Here is a 22,404-nt window from a genome sequence, read left to right as displayed (position 1 = left end):
AATTTGTATGCCATCTATTCGATTAAATTTTCTACTGTATATTGAAAGCTTGCCCGAATAATGGTCAGGTCTGATGAAGCTAATCCCAGCTAACTTTGTGCACCCTGGTCTGGTCGCCAGCCAACCACAGGACATATAGACAAACAACCGTCAACGCTCACATTAACACCTATGGACAAATTACAGTCTTAGGTCTTAGATGCAATTGCAACTGGACTACTCCGTTTGTCTGGAGGCTACTATACACCAGTTCGACGTCAGCCAGATGTGACCGATGCCTACCACTTGTGGGGTTGGCCTGACCGTCACACCGGATAAATGACAAAAATACTCACAGCAACAAACAGACAAACAAACAACGCACATGCACAAAGTAATCCCCCTCCATACCATTGGCGGCGGTAGTTACTATTCCTCATTCTTAGAAAAAGGCAACCGGAAAGATCTTCATGAGGGCGGGATATAAAAAGGTAAACAATTCATACCACTATCTTTTTGACAATTCACTAGGGATGGCAGAAATGGAACATTAAAATGATCGAATCATTTGAAACACTTGATTCCGGAAAATAATCGTTCTTTTGAAACGTTCGAAACATCTTCTCATAGCGACACCTGGTAGACAGTTGTAAAATATCACATTCATACAGCAATGTTTCCAACTCCCCAGTAAAGAAAGTAGCTATTGGCTGTCTATCATCACATAATATACACAATTAGCAATCAGCAAACAATTGTAATGCGAGAGACATAATATTATGGGAGAGAAAAAGTGAAAATCCAAAATATGTATAGAAATACAAATTAGTTTTTTTTTTGCAGCTGATTCTTGCTTTGTTTCTAACTATGCTTTTGAAATACATCAACAAAGTTTCTAGAAGTATGAATCACAAAATATAGCACAGCATCATACAAAAAAATAATCCTTATTACGCAAAAAAGTATCTGTACTCCATTATATTATAAAACTGAAAACATGCATTATTTTGGAATGTGGAAGGAAGCTGGAGTACTCAAAGTAGACCACTGCTGTCTCTATTCAAATTTATTTTATTATATTTTAGTCTGGTGGATGACTGGTTAGCACGTCCGAGTCCCAGTGCAGAGGACGTGAGATCGAGTCCGGGCTTTGGCCTTCCTGGGTGGAGTTTGCATGTTCTCCCCGTGCTTACGTGGGTTTTCTCCGGGTACTCCGGTTTCCTTCCACATTTCAAAGACGTGCACAGCAGGTTAAGTGAACACTCTAAATTGTCCCTAGGTGTGATTGTGAGTGTGAGTGATTGTTTGTCTCTGTGTGTGCCCTGGATTGGCTAGTAACCAGTTCAGGGTGTACCCCGCCTACTGCCCAAAGCCAGCTGGGATAAGCTCCAGCATCCTCCGACCCTTGTGAGGGATAAGTGGTTAAGAAAATGAATGGATGGATATATTTTTTGTCTATTCTAATCGATTAGATTTGTTTGTATTTTTGAAACAAGCGATTACATTAGATACAAATATTACATTGCTCAGTGTTTTGGGAGGCAAGAGGTGGATACAATTTTAGGGAAGGATGAGTAATCTCCAACAAAACAATTAATTTCCATAAATAAAAAGTCTATAGACTAATGTGGCATTTCTCAGGGCTCAGCTGTAGAAACCCTCCTTTTGCCAGTCGAACAATGTGTAGCCGCTTGTTGACAAAAAAAATCGTACTTAAAAGGGCCACATCTTTCCTTTGTCCTTGGTGTGTCTGCTAAAATGGATTGGACTGAATAGAAAGAAGGTTTTTTTTTCCTTTTAGATTTTTTTCCCCAAGACACCTTGGCCTGTCCTTCATAGTTATTATGGTGACATATGCACATTATGTAATATTTCCTACCTCTTCTAATTTACTTGACTGTTCAAAAGTACTAGAGTAAATCAATTTAATGACATTCAGAAAGTGTCTAAAAATCAATACAATTTATGAAAGAAGATACCAGACAGATAGCATGATATGCACTGCCTGCATTTCTTACTGTAAAATATTAATCAAGATAGGCATAGGTCTTACATTATACATGCAACTAAGAACAACAGAGATAACATTTATAGTTGTAAGTTTACACACCTGGCAGAATTTGTAAAATATGGAGAATTTGGGGGAAATGAACACAAATCTCCTTCTTATTTTCTTTACTGACATACTTTGTTAAATTACAGTGCTATACTGAAATCTCATAGTTTAAGAGACTTAATGTATTTTGCATGATCACTTATGTTTTGTTAGTTAGTTTGTTGTTTGTTAGTTTGTTTAGAATGGACACACCTTGTAAATTCTGCCAGGTAATGTAACCTTGCATATCAGCAATTGTAACCATGTGAACACTGCTTCATTTCTAGGTTGATTGCATGTATAGTGATATACGGGAGCTTGACTGGGCAATTTGTTTTCCAATGTTTTTCCCTTGACATGCATTGAAATATGAGCCATGAAAAAAAAATGATGAGACCGGCAGTAAAAATATTTTATTACAATTGGCAAAGACAAAAAAAAGCTGACAGAAGCAACCGTGGGGACTAATAATACATTACAAGGCAAAATGCTAATAAGCAGGAGAGGCTTAAAAATTCAATTAGCAACTACTGCGTATGTGTATGCAAACAGAGATGACTGTAAAGTGGGAATTAATAAGCGACACTGAATCATTCACCAGGTGGGTGGTGTGTATGCTGGAGATTAAAGGAGCCTGCTGTTTAAGTATTAAGCATTACATTTTACCTGTGCAAATGTACCGAAGTTGTCATCGTCAGGTGACATGAACAATATAAAATATCCAAATTACTCAGAAACTACAAAAGGCAAAACAGTTCCAATTTTCACATTTCATATCACCCATCTTGGATCTCTTACTCGCTTATCACTCAGGATAAATAAGATCTAGAGCCTGTAGTAGTATTCAGTTGAGATCTGAGCATCCCTCATTTTGTCCATTCCCAATTAGTGGTCAATTCTCTGTAGATCTGGACTAATCCCAATTAAAAGCAGTTGGGGGAGAGGAGCTAAAGTTTGACTGACTAGATAATAATTATTCCCAAGGCAGATATTCAGAGCAACTTTGGCCCCAGCGTCCCTCTGCTGCTCGCGTCTGTTTACTGTGATTTGCATGTTATTATCCATCTAATTTATTTTGTGTGTTTGTCAAATAAGGATGAAAGCTGTAGGAAAACCGCAACCCCCATCAGGGACTGATGGATATTTAAATATAGGGGCTGTTAAGCCATAAGTTAAATTAAGCCATGTTCAGGTTCAACTTCTCCATCTTTGTGCTTGATGCTTTTCCACCTTAGTCCTCTTCAGTCCCTTCTTTCATGTCTCCTCCTCATTTTCCTAATGGTGGTTTGACCTTCTTCTTCTGCTCTCTCCCACTTCTCTTTTCTGCTAACTTTTTATTCTGTGTGATCACATGTTCCTCTTTTACTGAAGATTGCTGTAAATGTACTGCTGCACACTTTGGGTCATGCAAATCTGGCAACATGGCCTATGATCATACCAGATCAGGAAGGAACTAACCTGATTTATTCATGATTTAAAAAATGTAAACATTGAAAAATTCACTGATAATTAATGTATTCATTTATATATGAGACAGTAATTAATTATTCATGTGTCATTTTGTAAAATAAAAATACTTTTTGGAAATATGAACTGGTGTGTGTAAAATATATGCGCTAAAATACCTTCATCTTTTGTTCAGAATCAGCTACTTATCACAAATAACTGACTTGGTCAATTTCCTCCCTCCTCGATGGAATTTCTGGTGGCAGGTGCCAGCATGTAAAAAAAGGAGCGAGGACATAGGAACGTGCAATTAGATGAATGAGATGAACCCATTGGGCCCTAATTTCGTTCTTGCTGCAAGTCTACCGCAAAGTGCAGTCTAACTGTGTGAGTTTTCTTTTCTTTTCTTTTTTTTGTGGTATTTTTGTAGATGGGCACAGCTCAAAGGGACATCTGTCTCATTGTGTGTGCGATTATGGGACAGAATATAGCCAAGACTCGGCCAATCGTAGTTGCGTCCCTCATTTGCATTGAAATCAGGACGGTCCGGAGCGTACGCTGTACACGGAATTTTGTCACTGATGTGATAGACAAAAAATTGAGATCAATTTTGGATTCTGTTCTCAACAATTAGTTAAAAACATTTGCCAGAACAAACTGTGTTACCCAGCGTCATCTGTGACCACAGCGGATGTGTACTTTATTTGCTTATGAATGCAGATGATGGCAACACTATATGATTCACATGTGAACAGACAGCAGCAGAGCTTACATAACACACACAATCCTGATTCACATTGTTCCCTGTCACCTCTTTTCCTGGTGATGTCATAGCAAGGCTATGACCTTGCAGTTGTAAAGAAATACAAAACTTTATCTAGTAAAACAACAAAATAACAACGTTTGTGTCAGTGAGAAAATTACCTCTGAGTCGAGGCTACATGAAAGTAAACAACATTCATAACAAAATGTGTCTTTTATTCTTGAGAAACCTTCCTCATTGACAGATTGACACAGTGAGGAGCCGTAAAATTGAATGTCCAAGTCTTTACAGTTGTACACATACAGCCATTTTTTTTAACTGTCCAATTTGTGCCAGACGAGATTTTTGTCAAAATTGTATTTGGTTTTATCCATTGTATACTCAGTAACTCTGACATTTTCACACTTCTTTCTTTTAAAAATGATCAAGTTTTTATTAGTCTGCCTTTGATTAGCAGCCAGTCCAGTGTGTTGTCTGCCTTTCACCAAAAGCCAGCTGGGATAGGCTTTATTTCACCCGTGACCTGTGAAAATGGAGGAATGGCTGAATGGTTGGGTGGAAGTTCTTAATACATGCTCGTAACTGTCTGGGGCCAAGGGCAGCAAATTCATGGAGTAGTTCTCAGAAGGAGGTTGATGTGTAACCCGGCAAACTGGCAAAAGGTTCACAGTTTATCACCCATTTTAGAAAATGACTTAAAGGGACGTGTGGATCCTGCAGCCCCAGTGAAATTAAAACAAACACTTAAAAAAAAAACACTTAGATGCGTAAGTCTTTTGAGAGTGAGACAGGTGGTGGGAGGCTTCTGTGTTTCTGGCCACAGGCTCTTTGCTCTTGAAGTGGATTTGACCAGACAGGAAGCGGCAGGTGTGCTAGATACACCAGGCTAGACACTCTTCATCCATGATGTTTGAATTGTCCTTTCCTTTTTGTCTGGTATTTGTTTGTCCTCCTGCTGTTTAGAAACAAAGACGTTCTTGCATTACCTGTGGGGTAACACTTTTCTTTCTGCCTTCTTTTCAGTCTTGTTGACCTAAAACTCTTCATTGTCAGCTCTCTGTATGTGTCTTTTCAGCCATTTTGCTCTGTGCGTGGGGGTGGTTGTTAATTAGTGCCCCGTGTTTCTTAGATGAAAAACAAACCAAAAAAACATGATGAAGGATGGAAGGAAAAGGAGAAAAAAAACAAGGCCCAATCTGTGCTCCTGTAGAGGAGCGCACAGTCTGTAACTGGGGGAAAACAACAACAAAACTCGTCACATAATGTAAGACATTAAAACAGAACTGTAAGACTTGCACATGTGGAAAGGAGGGTGGGTGGGTCGGTTGGTGGTGGGGGGAGGTAACACCCAGACAACCTATCGAGCAGCTCAGCCATTATAAGTCGATCGCATCCTCAGTGCATCTTAGCCAACATGGGGAGGATGATGATCGTAACTCTATGAAGCATGTCAGTATATACACCAGCAGCACTGGGGTGTCTGAGGTTTATCCAGGTCGATATATTTATAAATACAGTGTATTGAGGTTTCCATCCACTAACCACATTGATTTCTATATGACTTATCTAATATAACAGACAAGATCACAGTTGAAAATAATTTAATGATGAGGAGTCTATGCCGACGCCGTCAATTCTAAACTGTTCTATCTGATTTTCTCTTCAGGTCCGCTAAGAGTAGTTGTCCCCACAGAGTCAGTCTCATCGTACCTCGGCGACACTGCGTTGTTGCGCTGCGAGGTTTCGGGGGAACCAACGCCCGTCATTCGCTGGCAGAAAAACCGAGACGATCTGCCGATGACATTTGACCCCTCCTCTCGCCTGGCGGTGCTGCCATCCGGTTCGCTGCAGGTCAGCCGTGTCCAGCCTCCAGACTCAGCAACGTATCGCTGTCTGGCCGACAACCCTGGCAGCACAAGGACGGGGACAGATGCTGAGCTGCGGGTGCTCCCAGGTGACTTCCCTACCATTGATTAAATACATGTACAAGATAAAGAGATAAAAAAAGATATTTTGTTAGCCTTTAGCATAGGTAGCTAGTTATTGTTTGTTTAACTATGCGCTCATTTCTATGGTCATAATATTCATCAAAAGTGGATTTTTTTTGGTGGGATTTCAAAAATCAATCAAAAATCAAGATGAATAGACAAAACATACCTACCATTTTTTGTACCAAACATTTGATATTTTAAGTAAAGTATCACTCAACTTGTTGAACTGCGAGTTACAAAAATTACAGTACTCAACAAATGTGATGTACATTAAAAAATACATACAGTGAATATAATATTTATGCAAACGGAGAGAAGCAGGGAATCTGTCACTCTCTGAAATTATATACTCTCCTGACACATTCCATTGCATTACAAGTAATTGTTCAGGTTCTGGGTAATGCTAACTCTATTTCTGGTAAACAGTCCACAGTCCATATTGTAATCATTCACTGTAAGTGAATTGTGGATATTCAATGATATTTAACTACTGGGAAAGGCAGTTTATTTTAGATGAAACATACTGTACTTTTACTCTTATAAACACATTTTAGCATTCCGTCATGTGTCACCCAATGTGCGTCGGTTAAGGGATCAGCGGTACACTGTTCAGTGATTATCTCTGTGATCCATCATTTACAGTTTTTCTTGATTGTTTACACACTTTTTCTGAAAGCATGGTCCATATTCTCAAAACTCTACACACAAATCCAGAAAACACACACACGATGAGCAAAACGCTTCATTTATCCTGCAAAAGGACACTTTAAATTCAAAATAATGTAATTTCTTCTCAAAATGCTATTTTGTTGTCAAATGACACACACAAACCAGCATAAGGATGGACACTTATATGAACCAGCTGAACACTGATGTGCACAGTGTAACACACTTGGCCCCAAACTCTATGATGAATGGAAAACCCATTTCTTCATTCATAATAGACTTAGGCCTTTTTTGTTCGGTGTCACTCTTAGTGTTGAATATTTGTTTTCATACGCAGAACACAAATACATGGCAACAAAAATATTATTTTTTTCCCCCACAGCAACATATACACTACATCCCAACAAACACAAAGTTGCACATGCAAAAATGTTACTGTATAGTTACAAAAAAAACAACAACACACACACACACACAAACACACAAACACACACAACACCCCCCAAAATAAAACTATGCTGCATCCTGTCTTCTGTTTCAGTCTGGCCACAGCGCCTCATCCACAACAAAGGCAATGTTTTCCCTGGCCAAGCAGCGGGGAAAATATTGCCTTGCGTGGCGAGTCCAGCCATGAAAAGCATCACCTGCAATATCTCCACATGCATCTGCCATGGCTTGGAGGAGGGGCACATGCGTTTGTAGATTTCGGTTATATACCTTCCATCTCCAGGCAGAAAAAAAAATCATTCGTTAGGATTGAGGAATGGAGAATATGGAGGGAGATAAACTACTGAAAAGCGTGGGTGCGTAGTGAACCAGTTATGCACCAGAGCAGCCCGGTGGAAACTTACGTTGTCCCAAATGACAACATACCTGAGCTGCTCTGGCTCATCGACCTGATCTGGTGGAGTGAGTATGTTGTGTAGTTTGTCCAAGAATGTTATCAGTTGGACAGTGTTGTAGGGGCCAAGGATGGCATGGTGATGGAGGACACCGTCGGGGGTAATAGCTGCACACATCGTGATGTTCCCTCCGCGCTGGCCAGGGACGTCAACAATGGCACGCTGGCCGATGATGTTTCTTCCCCTCCTTCGTCTTTTTGCAAGGTTGAATCCAACCTCATCGATGAAGATGAACTGGTGCTCCACCACAGCCACCTCTAGCTCAAGAATTCTCTGGAACACAAACAAATTCAGACAGAGATGGCGTGGTGGCTAATGAAGTACAATTATGATTACAATGCTGAAATTTGTATAATTCATACAGAATTGTGTAGTAGGCTGTGTAACAAGATACACCACAAAGGGCCTGGATGGGATTTGATCATACATAGTTGTACTGCAGTTCTTTGATTCTTTCCGAATTGCGTTCAAAAGACAGCCGGTAGAGCTGCTTCATCCTCACATTATTTCTGCGCAACACTCGATCCAGTGTTGACAAGCTTACCCTGTCAATGTTTTGAAATCTTCCATTGTTTTCTATTATTCTACTTTGCATTTGCCTCAATGTTATGGCATTATTTTCTAGGACCATGTTTATAATTTCACTTTCCTGTTCAGGAGACAGTAGACAGTACATTTCCCGGCCACCATGTGCTGGTAATCTTTCAGTTCTGCAATACAAATATAAAACTATTGCAAAGACTATGTAGGAATACAAGTAGTAATGAATTTCCTAGCAATACTGTACTTGAATATTACTGTATGCATTGGTATGCAGTACTGCAGTTTCCGAGAGAGAGTAGAATTCCGGATGATGGCAGCTACAGTGTGCCTGCTCAAAATTGGCTGTACCCTTTGGCCAGCCTCCCTCATTGTTAGACCATGGTTGACCACATGGTCAACCAAAGTGGCTCGGATCTCATTGGAGATTATAGTCCTAGTTCGTGGCCATCCTCGTCCTCGTCCTTCTCCTCCTCATCCTCCTCTTACTCACACTCTCATGCCTCTGGCTCTGCCTCTGTTTCCAATGTAGTCCTCCATTTTTCTAACCCAGATCACTCACCTGTTGCAACCTTTTATGCTGAAGCTCTGATTGCTAATTGTAAAACTGTGGTATAGGTGTTAAAGCATGTGATGACTCAGTGAGTATAGCAAGGCAAATAATTTAGACTGGCAGTGTGTTCTTCATGAAAAGTTATGCTTAATGCAGAGAATTGTGTGTAGTGTTTTGAAAAAGGTGTGATTTAGAATGTCGAACTGAGTCTAAAGCAGGAATTGCGTTTATGGTTTAGTGGAACTGGTTGAGGGATTTGGTACATGAGTTACATGTTGTAGTAACTTTGTCTCAGGTACCAGAAATTGTGTGTTAACAATCGAGAAAAACTGTATTATTCTGTGAGACCAACAAGGAAATCTGCTGTGTGGCCTTTTCCCCCCCCCCCCTTTTGTCTACTTGTGCTCAGCTTGCTTAAAAAAAAAAAATCCTACATTTGTAGTCAATAGTCATATTGTGCATGTCTTGTGCTAACTTTTTTAGGATGATAGTTGGTGGGATGGTGTTCGTTTGTCTCAGTGTTGCTGATGAAACTTCCTTTCTCTTAAAGCTTCTTCTTTATAGTACTGTACAGCCTGCGGGCCCACCTGAAGGCAGACACATATCTTTTGAGACTGAAGTGTGTGTGTGCGTGTGTTGTCTTATGTCCTTGGGCTAGACTTCAATTAAGTAGGTCTGTAAACCAAACCTATGTGAATATATGACACATAATGAATGTGACATCATGACCTGCAATCAAAGCAAGAAGTGCAATTTTTTGGGGTCAGGATTCGGTCATAACGCTATCTTGTCTTTTGTTATGTTAGGTAAATGTTTTTATTGTTCGAACAATGGTTTTGGTCATCTGAACTTGTTACATGTTGCTGATTAAAGTTCCAACAAATGCTGTAGAACTGGGCACACTGCGGCAAATTCTTGAGTTCAAATGTAAAAGCAGATAGCACCATTTTTTGTGAATTGAGCTAAATTAGTTTTTTTTTTATGGTTCCAGTTTAAAACTATCTATTTTATTTATGGTAGTCTAAGTTCATATCTTGTATTTTACAGTGAAAAAAACAATTTAGAAAAAAAATAATATTGAAAATATCCTTCAAAGAGGTTGTCCTCCTCTTAAATGGAGATGACGGTAGCTGCATCAAAATGCATATTGCCCATGGTTGTTGCAACTAAATCTTTCCATTGTAGTTGTTTGGTTTTGCAGGGTTAGGAAATGCTCCATTGAACGATGCTGTTGATCGACAATCTGCAGATTTTTAAAAGCACATTTTCATTTAACAACATAAGACAAATATAATAACATAATAATATATACTAAACCCCCCCCCCCCCCCAAAAAAAGGAATAATAAAAAATCACCCCATTTTTGCAGATTTTTCTCTGCGTTGTAAAGTTAAATACAAACAGTCAAATGTTCGTCCTGTAATTCATATATTTTTGTTGAAACTGTTAAGGGAGAAACACAGAAGTTATTTGACTCACCAAATATTTATTTATATTTATTCTGCCAAATATCATGGCATGGCCCTACAATAATTTAATTGTCAAATTTGTGATAAAATGATAGAAAATTATCATTACGGCATGAGTTTCAAGAAAAAGTGGATATTAAAAGGATACTTGACTTATTGAGCCATTTTCAGCAGTAAAAAGTTAATATCGACTGAAGATGACATCACCTGTTATCAAGTTATCAAATTCATTCTGGACAAAATCTTAACTTTTTACGGCTGAAGACACTCGTCACCATTGACAGGCCATAGGCCTTATTAATTTAATGAGTTGTGGCTTGATGATACAGCTCCTGAACGAGGCATCTTTACAAATAGTTTCATTTTGCCTCATCCAATATGGCTGCGGCGTCAACGTACACACGACGGCGTTCATGGCGTAAATGCTGTCTGTGATAATACTCAGCGGGCGCCATTCAATGGATAGATGCACGGCAGTGCTCCGTGAATTTATCCAAATGTATAGGGCAAGTAATGCTGTCTGTAGGGTATTCATAATAACTCCCCATGCCTTTCATGTGCCTGGGCTCTGGCGACGGGTCTGATTAAGAATAATTACTACGAGATAGCAGTATACTTGATTATTAAAAAACAAAATAAACTTGACTTATTTTTGACTATTTGAACAAAGCGCCAAAAACTGAAACTTACACAGATGTGTGACTCCATTTATTCATCGCTGCCTGCATTCTATTCTGAGATCCATTCGAGAATGTAGAATAAATGTACATTTTTTGTTCCTAGCCATACATTCATTTTCTGTATTGCTTGCCACTGGATTGGTTGACAGTCAATTACAGAGCACAGACACACAAATGCTGATTCACACTTACATGCACATCAATAAATAATTTAATCTTTAACACAACCATGCATGTTTTGGGGATGTGGGAGTGACAAGAGACATGGGACAACATGCAAACTCCATATTGGGCCCTGAAAGTAGATTCTGGCCCTCTCGAGTGTGTTGCAGATGTGCTACACCCTTCCACTGCTCTTAAAATTGAAATATTGCATTGGTAAATCCCTATTCATAATTATAATTACCAGCCAAATTGCCATAATAATAATAATAATAATAATAATAAACACATGCTATTTGAAAATGTCATTCGAGACCCTCTTTAAACAGCAGTTAAAAACAGAATTATACATGAGAAATAAAAATAAAATAGATAAAAGGAGGTCAGTAATTAAAAGCAGGGTGTCCAGGACAGAGCCTTGATGCACACCTGAAGTAACTGGGTGGAAGTCGGATGAAAAAGACTTTAGCTGGATGAGTGCGGTCTTTGAGGTATTGATGGAACCACTCTAGGGAGGTGTGGGTGATGCCGACGGTAGAGAGTCTTTTGATGAGAATGGTGTGTGAGATGGTGTCCAAAGCTGCACTCTGGTCAAGGTGGACAAGGTTGGAAGGCGAACTGGGGTCAACTGCAACAAAAAGATCGGAAGTAATTTTTAATAGCGCTGTTTCAGTGCTGTGGAGAGATGAAAACTGGATTGAAAAGGCTTGTAAAGGCTTTTTGTGTGTCAAATGAATAATGGAGTTGAGTGGAGCATACTTTTTTAGGACTTTCGAAATGAAGGGTAGATTGGAGATAGGGCAGACACATCCTGCATTAGCAAGTCAGAGTCATAGCAAGTCACCAGAGGTTTCCAAATCGCACATTTGCAAACTGAACTTAAAATGGAAACATCCTTAACTATACAACCAAAACTCTTAACTTGGATCTGCTAGTCACTTTGTGAGCCAGCACAACACATGAAGTACATCCTATCTCTTTGATGCCCCGCAGAAATCCTCTTTTCCGGCCACAGCTTTGCTCTCATATTCCTCCACTGGCGCTAAATTGTCTTGCCCTTATATCCTACCCCCATAGTTATGAAACCTCTTCGCTTGTTACGAAACTGGACTAAAGAGGGGCTCTTACATCTAGTTTTGTGTATCAGCATTTTAATGGACTTTTAAAATATATATCAATAGACTTTTTACCTTCTAAAATAAATCTGACATACTTAATGCATTTTTAAAGAAGTCTTAAGGGTCCTCGTGAGCTTTGCATTTTCATTACGAGCAGTTTTGCATGATTTCCTATGTTTCATATTCTTCTTTATTGTAAAGGTTAAGGACATATCTTTAGACAATGTAAACATTATATAGTATGCATTTTCTATTATGCTCGTTGTTTGTGTAGCGGGTAAGCAAAGGGGTGAACAATCACAAATTCATGTGCAAGGTATAATGAATCAATAGGAAAAATCAAACCTTGCTTTACAATTAATGGCAGAAATGTTTTTGTAGATATACTGTAGTGCTGGGTTACCGCTTGGTATTCACCTTATTCGATGTAATAAGTCAGTGGACACAAAACTCAACACGGTAACATAATTCAGCAAGATAATAAATTGAAACAGACAAGTGAGCCGCGTGGGAGATATGGCTGCCAGGTTGGTAGAATATGTGCTTGTGGAGAAAGAGGAGTGCATGGGTGAGGATGTTGTGGAACCAAAACAATGCAGAAACCTAGAAAGCAGACAGATAGAAAGCTGAGTAAGGAGGGTGTCAGTGAATATTCCAGTGTGCATCTCCCAACTGTGGATAACACAAAGTGTAAAAAGTAGGAGGGCTGAGAAGCTGTCAAAAGTTTACTTGAAAAACACAGGAGACTTCGGAGGTCCCTGATATGAGAACTTTCACAAAATAATGAAAATAGTTGCAAGATGAAAACTCTAATACAGGAATAATTTGTTTATATGATGTTCTTTCTGTATTTTTTTTTTTTCGGTCTTACACCCAGTATTCACTGCCTTTATTCAATAATACAATGCAACCAATGATGGTATTTGGTATTGAAGCATTGCACTTTTTCCCCCAATATATTTTCAGTTTTGGAGTCAATGGTGCTGTATTTCTTCGTAGAACTGTGTTAATGTGCATTTCATACATTGTCTCATGCCTTTCACACAATGACATAGCATGACTTTCTTTTTTTTTCTCTTTCTTTTAAAGAAATGCCACTGTAATTACTAAAGTCAAATCTAATGATTACATTTTGTCCTTGGCCAAGCTTGATTGACTTTATGGACATCGGTTCAAAGTTGTTAAATTGTCATTAAACACAGTGCTGACACATTTGTTTTCACTGACTAGACAAGTCTTGGTGCTTAGGTGTAGTTTTATGTTTGACTTTTTTTTTTCTTCCCCAACTGCAGTTATTTATTTTGTTGTAAGTCAAATATGTTGGCATTAAATACCTTTATTTTTGGAGCAATTTTATATGTGTAGGCTGTGTTAGAAAATTAAACTGTGTGACATATTTTTGACTACACTAAAGCCCATATACCACTGAGGGGCGGACATTTGAATGTTGATCTCATGTCAGCCTTGAACGTACCCTGACGGGAGCGCATATTCACTACTTGCGCCAACACTTGCAAATGTTCGGCCATCAGTGGGATACGGGCTTAGATAGATAGATGGATGGATGGCTGGATGGATGGCTGGATGGATGGCTGGATGGATGGATGGATGGATAGATCAAAGTATCATGCCTACATTCCTTGCATACTGACTTTTGACCCAAGTATGGGTCCCCCAGGGATAGAGGGGTCTAAAAAAGAAGCAATTTCTGATGAGAAAAGGTGTATATGGAAGAACTTTTCAAATTGGGGAAACTATTCTTTTGTCAGTTACATTAAGAATATACACTATCAAAATAGTCTCTATGGTGTACACTTCAGTTTTCACATCATTCCTCCTCTCTTTCACTCAGAGCCTGGTATAAACCGAAACCTGCAGTTTCTCCAGCGTCCCTTGAGAGTAACCGCTCTGCTAGGAACTGATGCCGTGCTGGAATGTTCTGCTTCTGGATACCCCACTCCGAGCATTCAGTGGCGTAGAGGCGATGAAGTAATCCAGACCTGGTATGTCTGTGTTGTTATTCCACTTGAACCCTACAGATATTTTTGTCATACACTGATCACGTTTGTAATTGATTGCATTGATTGTTTAAGAATTACATGAATGTTAACATGCAGTCCTCATTTCCAGCGAAGCAGAATTACTTGATCTTGTGCCCTCTATAAAAGGAAGAGAGTTCTTTTGATATGCTAATCCTCTTGGCGGGCGTGCATTTGGTACCTGGGCCTTCAGTAGGGATTTATTGTACCTGACATAAACCACCTATTAATATTACCACTGTCAATACTAAACACAACTGCAATACAACAGCCTGCAACTCTGCCACGTACATCATCTGGAGTAGTTCAGAATCAGTATGTATATAATGATGTCCTTCACCCAACCCCAGCCCCCATCCCCCACCACCACAAAAAACAACAACAACATGATAATAAAATACATCATGCTCACCAGAAAAGCTGATTTTTAAATTGCAGATGTGTTTTGCTTGTCTGTGATAAGTTTCGCTCTGACCAACTAATCAGAGGACAGATAATGACTGATGTTATGCTAAGGGTGAGGTCATCTGCCTTGTGATCAAGGTTATTTTAGTTAACTAAAACAAACAAAAAATAAAAACTGAAATTAAAAAAACAATTTCGTTGATTAAATAAAATAAAAATGAAAATGCTTTTTTTTTTAAACGAAAACTATCGGAAACTACATTTTATGTTTACAAAACTAACTAAAACTATAATTATAACAAAAATGTCCTTCGTTTTAGTCTTTGGTAATTAATTTAATGCATGAGCCTTTGGGGTTTTGATTTTAAGTAGATTAATTTAGATATTAACCGGAATAAAGACGTTTGAAAGTGTGTCACACAAAAGTGACGTCATCTAGCAGTAGCCAATACCCTGCTTGTGATGATTTTTTCATGATATTAAAAACACATTGATTGTGACCTGCTGCTGCGTATGTGTGTATGCATGTGCGTACAGTATGTATGCATGTATTTTGTGTTTGTCTTATGTTTTTGTATAGTATTGATCAGGGTTATCATAGTTTTGGAATTTGCGACAAATGGAAGGCGGAGTGTACTGCACCGTGTTTACCATGACAGCAGACTGCGCACTGGCTGTGACGGTGGCCCACTTTAGCTGAGTGGCAAGTGTTGAGCTGCTGCACCGGAGGCTATGGGTACGAATCCCGCTCAAAGTAAAAAAATAATTTTTTTAAAGATAGTGGAGCAAAAAAAAAAGACTTCAAAAGAGAGTAATGTTTTTGTTTGTTTTTCTACCCATACAGAGGCATATGTTAAATAGTATAGTATGGCATCTTGGAGTAAACTGAGTATCATTTAAGTATCTCGAGGTCGGGCCGAGTGCCCTCTTTTTTTTAAATGAAAATATGGTCACCCTAGGATATGTTGTACACTTGCCTGCTGACACACACATTTTCTAATTGGTGTGTGCGTCTCAATTTGCGACTGCCTGCCTACCCAAATCTAGAGCTCACTGCACGTCACTGGTAATAGCATTATTATATCCGAACAAACAAATGTGTTCCTTATATCGTTACAACTGGCAATAACATTCAGGTCAGAGTACAAACACAAATACACCCACCAAGCAGGGCAGTCAAGTTCAACGGAACCCTCATCTGGATTGTGTTTCTGTCACAGTGTAATGAGCCAATAAACTGAACAAAGAAGGCAGATATGAAACAATAAAAAAAAAAGCAACAAGTTCCATCTCCTCCGCGTTAATCTGTTCATTACACTGTTCATTACAAGAAGACATATTTAGTTTGATAGAAAAAAAAAGAAAAAAAAGTGGGACTAATAACTAATAAAGGTTAGTTATTCTAATCTGAAAATAAGTACCGACACTGTCGTACTGCATGGCAGAAGCAGGGCTTTGATCAACACACAAATGTGAGAAGTTTTGACAAATTATGCTGAAAATGAAGTACAGTACCTCCAAGAGAGTCTGAGCACCAGTGCACTGTGGATGGAGCAAAGTTCATGATTTGAAAGCTGTCAAGCTCTAACATCATTGCGCCAAAAGTTCTATACATGGTGTCCCAATTCAACCAGTAGTCCTCATGCAAGATAAGCAAAGTCTTCTTTGAAGATTTGAATCCCACCTATAAAAGAAAGATATCTTATTTTCCTCTTGTACTATTCAGGTATATCTGTATTCCATGGAACACAGCACAAGACCATCAAATAATGCAAATCCTCTTGTCCCCTGTAGGAATAAGAAGTATTCTCTGTTGGCTGGCAGCAATCTGATCATCAGGAGTGTCACTGATGACGACTCTGGCAGTTTTACATGTACTGCTGCCAACAAGAACCACAACATCACTGCAAGTGCCGAACTGAGTGTGCTGGGTGAGAGACTTATATTTATATATTTTAGTGCATTTGGACATTTATTTTGATATCAACAATATGATACGGTTATGGACGTGCCATGTTAACTCATCTTGCATATATGTGGTTCCCAGAATGCATCCAGGCTTATTATTAAATTGGCCTTAGAGGTTTTCAGTGGTGGCTGATCTGGCCCACTATTCGTAAACTTCAAGTGGGTCCAACATAGTCACGTGGTAGCCACGGGCCATTGGGTCACCGTTAATGTCGACCTCTGGTAGTCCAACTGAACCAACTTAAATGACAATCGAGAAGACCTAGATACTATATCTGTGTTCAGTGTTCAGTAAAAAGTTGTTCCACTTTTAAAAGCACCCCAAGGGAAGAAACAAAATAAATCCCAACTGGAAACTGTTAACAATCTCACATCCCAAAAATATAATACAAAAGAAAAATAGCATAAAAAGTCATCCTTATCCCTCCACTGGGGGAACCTCCTTTAACACTCTGAAGAGTATCCCGGGGAAGGGTTGAGTATCGGATCCAAAATCAAATGCTGTCATAAAATATGTAATGTAAACCTTGTGTTTGCTTCAGGAGGTTTTCATAAATAAAATATGTTTGCATTTACTGTCTGCCTCTTGGCTGCCTGTGGCTTGAGATGCATTCAGCATTCAGATGGAAAAATATATATGTATGTATATATATATATATATATATATATATATATATATATATATAGAGAGAGAGAGAGAGAGAGAGAGAGAGAGAGAGAGAGAGAGAGAGAGAGATGTTGCTTTAACGGAATGAACTGATGACATGTAGGTTATATGTTGCAGAACTGCTCTAAACCACAGATTTTTGAAAAGTCTCAAAATTATTTCATATTTTCTACATCTTGTCGGGATCCCCTTGGAAGTCATTGTTATTCCCTGTCTTATTTTATCTAAGGCAGATTAGTCTGAAGCCGATTCTCGGTCATGCAATTATTGTTGTTCAAAACAGTGAAGCAAGGGCCACGATGCCACTGCTTTCAAGTCAAGTGTACACTTTGACACCCTTGAGTATGTGCCTTGTAATTGGCTGGCAAAAAATCTAGTCATTCACAACATTGTGACTGTACTATGGATGTTAAGAGGAAGGAAACTGGAAGGAAACAATTTATGGCGCCATCAGCGGGACGGAGTGCATTCTTAGTGGATCTGGCCCTCTGTTATTTAACAGTACACAATTTGTCAGCTACTTCAAAATGTTATACTTTACTTTAATGTTGATACTTTATCACACAAGGCACACTTTTTAGCTAACCATAGTAATACTGGGAGAAAAAAGAAAATGTGTGTGGACACCGTAGTGGCCTCCATTTAATGCCGTTATGACTACAGTTTATGTTATGACTCAGTTATTTTATGATTAGTTATGAGGTGAGCCAGCCTCTTGAACAAATAACTGCCCTCACCAAATAGATGCATCACTGTTTTCCATCTATTTCTCCATCCATCCATTTTCTAACAAATATCCTATTCTGGGGAAGATGGAAGCTATCCTAAATCACTGTGGGTTAAAGGCAGACAGCACCCTGGATTGGTTACCAGTAAATCCCTGGTGCTTATAGAGACAGACAGCCATATCAACAGTTTATGAACAAAAATCAGTCCAACCTTGACCTGACTAAAGTCTGCATTGTGCACCTCAGAAGCAAAAATAGTAGGGAGTACCTGTAGATACCTGTAATTGCTGCTATGCGTGTTTCCACTAAACAGGACAATAGACAACAATTAGGCAAGCTACACCCCAGTTCTGTTAGGATTTCCTCATATGTATGGGTGTAAGAAAAAATGTTTTGAACCAGAAATTGTTTGTTTTTTTACTTAAAAGATGCGAGTGCATTGAACCGAACCAAATTGGTACACTATGCTTTACATCGCGCTATATGTCAAATCTTCTTTTATTGGAGAAATACGCCTTATAAAGAAACAACACATTTTACAGCTGACAAGTTCATCCAGTTCATATACATACTGTATATGTAAAATGACAATAAAAAAGTAATTGCATAATACCATCTTAACCTAAGCCATATTGAATCAAATCACAATCCCAGTGAATCAAATCGTTTCACTTTCAAATCGAACCGTCCTTGAATGGTTTTGCACCCCACTTATCCGTATTGAATCATCTTTTTTTGAGAGATGCACACCCCATACCCATTTCATGTTTAATTGATCTTGTATCAACCTAGTATATAGCTGCATAATTAAGATCACATTTAACTCTCCAGTTAATTAAAAAGCTCATTTATTTATTTTTTTCATTTCCCTACATTCTGTTAAGTCCCCACGTAGCACACAATTAAATGAACAACAAGAACAAAACGTTTTAATCTATAGATAAGACAAGCCATGGGAACTGAATTGAAAAGCTATATGAAATGAATAACATATAACATGAACAAAGTACAAAACAGAATGTTCTGCTTTGGGAACGCTGTTCAGTGTTTAGGCAGGTGAGTCAACAAACAGAGAATAATTTAATTGCATTTCTGATTGTGAGAATGAAAAAAACCCTCCACTATTATTGCAAGCATTAGTACAAATGAATGTCTCCTCTCGAACAGACACCTGCTTTAGTGAAATGCCAGAGGCTACCATTTTAGGAAAGGTCTCCATTATGTTCAAATAAATGTGTATTATGGAAAAAGAGTATAATAAGGAACTTAGCAAACAAACCTGAATTTACTAAAGAACTGTGAATCTATGGACACAAAACTAGGTTCCATACCCAGTGTAGAAAATTTACTTCAGTGACCCAATATTATTGCGGTTACTTCTCTTAGGAGATCTGTGGTGACACACAGGCAGACAACTGACAATTGAGTAAAAATGATATATTGATTCTGTCTCAAAATGATGCATGTATTTGACAATATCTCCAGACAACTCCTGCGTCAGATTTGACTTTAAATTGAATGCACTCACAATTCAAAACAATGAATTTATTTGTTTCTATGAAGAAAGTTTAAATCAAACAGAAGCAGCTGCTGTTTGTTCTACTCAGGAGAAAATCTTCAAATTAACCTTCGGGTGTTTGCAGTTTTGCGCCAGCTGGGCCTCTCCACTCTTCTGTTCTTTCATGTCTTTGTCTCAGCATCCCCTCAGAGTTTGTCTGTGTTCGCATCACATTCATATTCTGTTTACACGCGCCTGTCATCAGTCGCTGCCTGCAAACATAATCATGCTATTTTCAATAAGAAGCAGCAGCGTCAATCTTCTGATGAGAGTAATTGTCTGAGTCAAGCATGTCAACATTAGTGCCACGCAGTATAAGGTTCAGCGTTTTTAGGCTGCAAAACATGGCGTCCTGCCACACCCTTAAAACATACAATGTTTTATCGACACCCAAGATGTGTACAATTAGGTTGAGAAGGTCGGCATTCCGTTAGTACTGATTGACGCCCGTTTTGCTGACAAATGACGAATGGTTAGAAACTTAAAAAAAAAAAAAAAAAAAAGGCACTGACGGAAATTGTTTTTTGTGTATCAGTGTAATCGTCACTAACCAGTACCAACGGACCTCTGAGACGCCTGACTTGTTGACGATTGACAGACTGATGGAAATGCCCACCTCTGTCTGTTGATAACAGAAGGGTGCCCAGAGTGCTGACAAATGACGGACTAGCAAAATTTAAGTTAAGTTAAGTGTAAAGTTCACTAGGCAAGGATTCAGAATTAAAAATGACCTCACAGTACAGACACTTCTAAAAAGACATTACACATTACACATTAGACATCATCACACAGCAAATTCTGTAGAGTAAATGTGACTCTATTTAGAGTGGGACCAAATGGACTCGGAGTAATATTTGCACCTGGAAGAGAGTAAAATAAAGAATTTAAAAAATAAATAGATAAAAGTCACTCAAGGGTTGAGGAACAACCTCACGACCTTCAGCTTGGGAGACAGCCGATCTACTCCCTAGGCCACACAGCTCCTGCTGTGTGTTAGTATATTGCTCATGTCAAATGGAATATTTTTGGAATCTATTTGGTCCCACTCTAAATAGTCAAATTTACTCTAAATATAGTCAAATTCACTCTACAGAATTTGCTGTGCAGTAACTAATGCTACGTTCACACTGCACGGTGTGATGCCCAATTTTGTTGTTAATCCGATCTTTTAATGCACTCGTTCACAATACAAAATCAAATGTGATTCATCTCATAGACACAGGAGTGAGACGGAAAGAGGTAGAAATATTTTTGGGAAATAAGGTGTCACTTTTCAATCTCCTCATTTCATGGAAACTTTGACTGAAGATGACATAACGTCATTGCTGCGTGTAATATACTGAATTGCTACTCTCACCACAAATGTCAACTTTATGCTTCATGTTTCTAGTTGGATGCAATTAAAGTCGGATTTAAAGTCAACACTGTTACTCAAAACAATTTTGCCAATTCACTGCATATCTTTTAATGAGATATAGGTTAAATGTGCACATATGAGCGATGCATATCCTCATTCAAATGACGACCAGGCCGGATTTGACAAAAATCTGAATTACAGTGTTCACATTGCATTAAAAAGTCAATGTATATATGTTGCATATGGGCAAAAAAAGCTAAATTGGGCTGCAGTGTGACCATAACCTGTGATATGTGAATAAAGCCCATTTCATGCCCAATTTGTAGTCCATTACATCATTTATGAATCTGGACTGATTTCAAGTTTGACAAGGTCAATTGCTGTGCAGTCTATAAGGGAAACAATTGACAGCTCCCTACTAGATATGTGAGTGTCGGTTGGATTCCTGGCTTGTCAAAAAATTGGTCTGTCCCAGCAGTGATGTAGTTCAGTGGAAGCAGAGTTATGACTGGATTGAGCTGTTACCCCTCACTACAAAGTTGTGTCTATAGGCCTATGGGCTTGTCTCTCTTTCTTCAACTTTTCAGCACAGAGGACACACTTAAGAGAGAGCTTTGTGTTTATAATTTGCATTCGTAGTTCATAAAAACAGAAATGCCTTCTACTTGATTTCTTTTGGCAGTTAGCAGCCGTTTGAAATTGTGCTTCTGATATCAACAGGGTTAATGTGGAACTTCAGCAACTCAAGTATACAGAGTGAGCAGTCAATTTGCGTGTCTGAGTCTTTCAGACATTGCATTTTGTGTGAGCATGTCACTCGTTAGCTTTGACCTTCTGTTGCAGGCAATTAATCTCATGCAGTGTCAGTTGGAATTAATAACTGTAAACTGTAAAATCGCACAGTGCATTTCAACCAGTGTACTTGTGTCTGCTTTGCACTTGGTCCATTGTTCTCCGTGTGGTTCTGTGGTTTATCTTATTTCACAGTACAACATGTATGTTACTGTAGGTTCATTGAACCTTAAATTGCCCTTACAGTGTATATTTGCCTTGTTGAGCGGCTTCCTGTAGTGTCCCAAAGACGTATTTATGTTTTTTATTTAATATTTAAATTTTTTACAGAAGGCTTGCATGCAGCCTCTCAACTGCAAAGAACGGTTAAAGAAATGGTAATTATTACAAAAACGGCCAACAGGTGACAGCAGAGCAAAGGAGATGAACCAGGGACATGTTGAAAAAACCCTCAATTACTCACAATTTTAAATGGATTTGTGAATAATGATGAAACTTAAAACTTTAAAAATAGAATGTATATATA

The 22,404-nt window shown here is 38.6% G+C and overlaps 1 protein-coding gene across 2 annotated transcripts in view; it reads left to right on the top strand.

Annotated features, from left to right (window-relative positions):
* The window catches only part of dcc (DCC netrin 1 receptor), a 350,617-nt gene that overhangs the window by 95,020 nt on the left and 233,193 nt on the right, over window positions 1-22,404 (top strand). For both annotated transcript variants that reach the window (XM_086097425.1, XM_086097423.1), the window contains exons 3-5: window positions 5,950-6,237; window positions 14,217-14,367; window positions 16,603-16,739. In XM_086097425.1, the coding sequence (XP_085953551.1) occupies window positions 5,950-6,237; window positions 14,217-14,367; window positions 16,603-16,739 (576 nt within the window). The remainder of the gene's footprint in view (window positions 1-5,949; window positions 6,238-14,216; window positions 14,368-16,602; window positions 16,740-22,404) is intronic.

Source organism: Leptonotus elevatus, chromosome 15, assembly GCF_054856555.1.
Source record: "Leptonotus elevatus isolate MCC_2025b chromosome 15, RoL_Lele_1.0, whole genome shotgun sequence".
Classification (NCBI taxonomy): Eukaryota; Metazoa; Chordata; class Actinopteri; order Syngnathiformes; family Syngnathidae; genus Leptonotus; species Leptonotus elevatus.
Note: the sequence above shows the minus strand (reverse complement) of the source record. Positions and strands in the feature narration are given on the sequence as shown.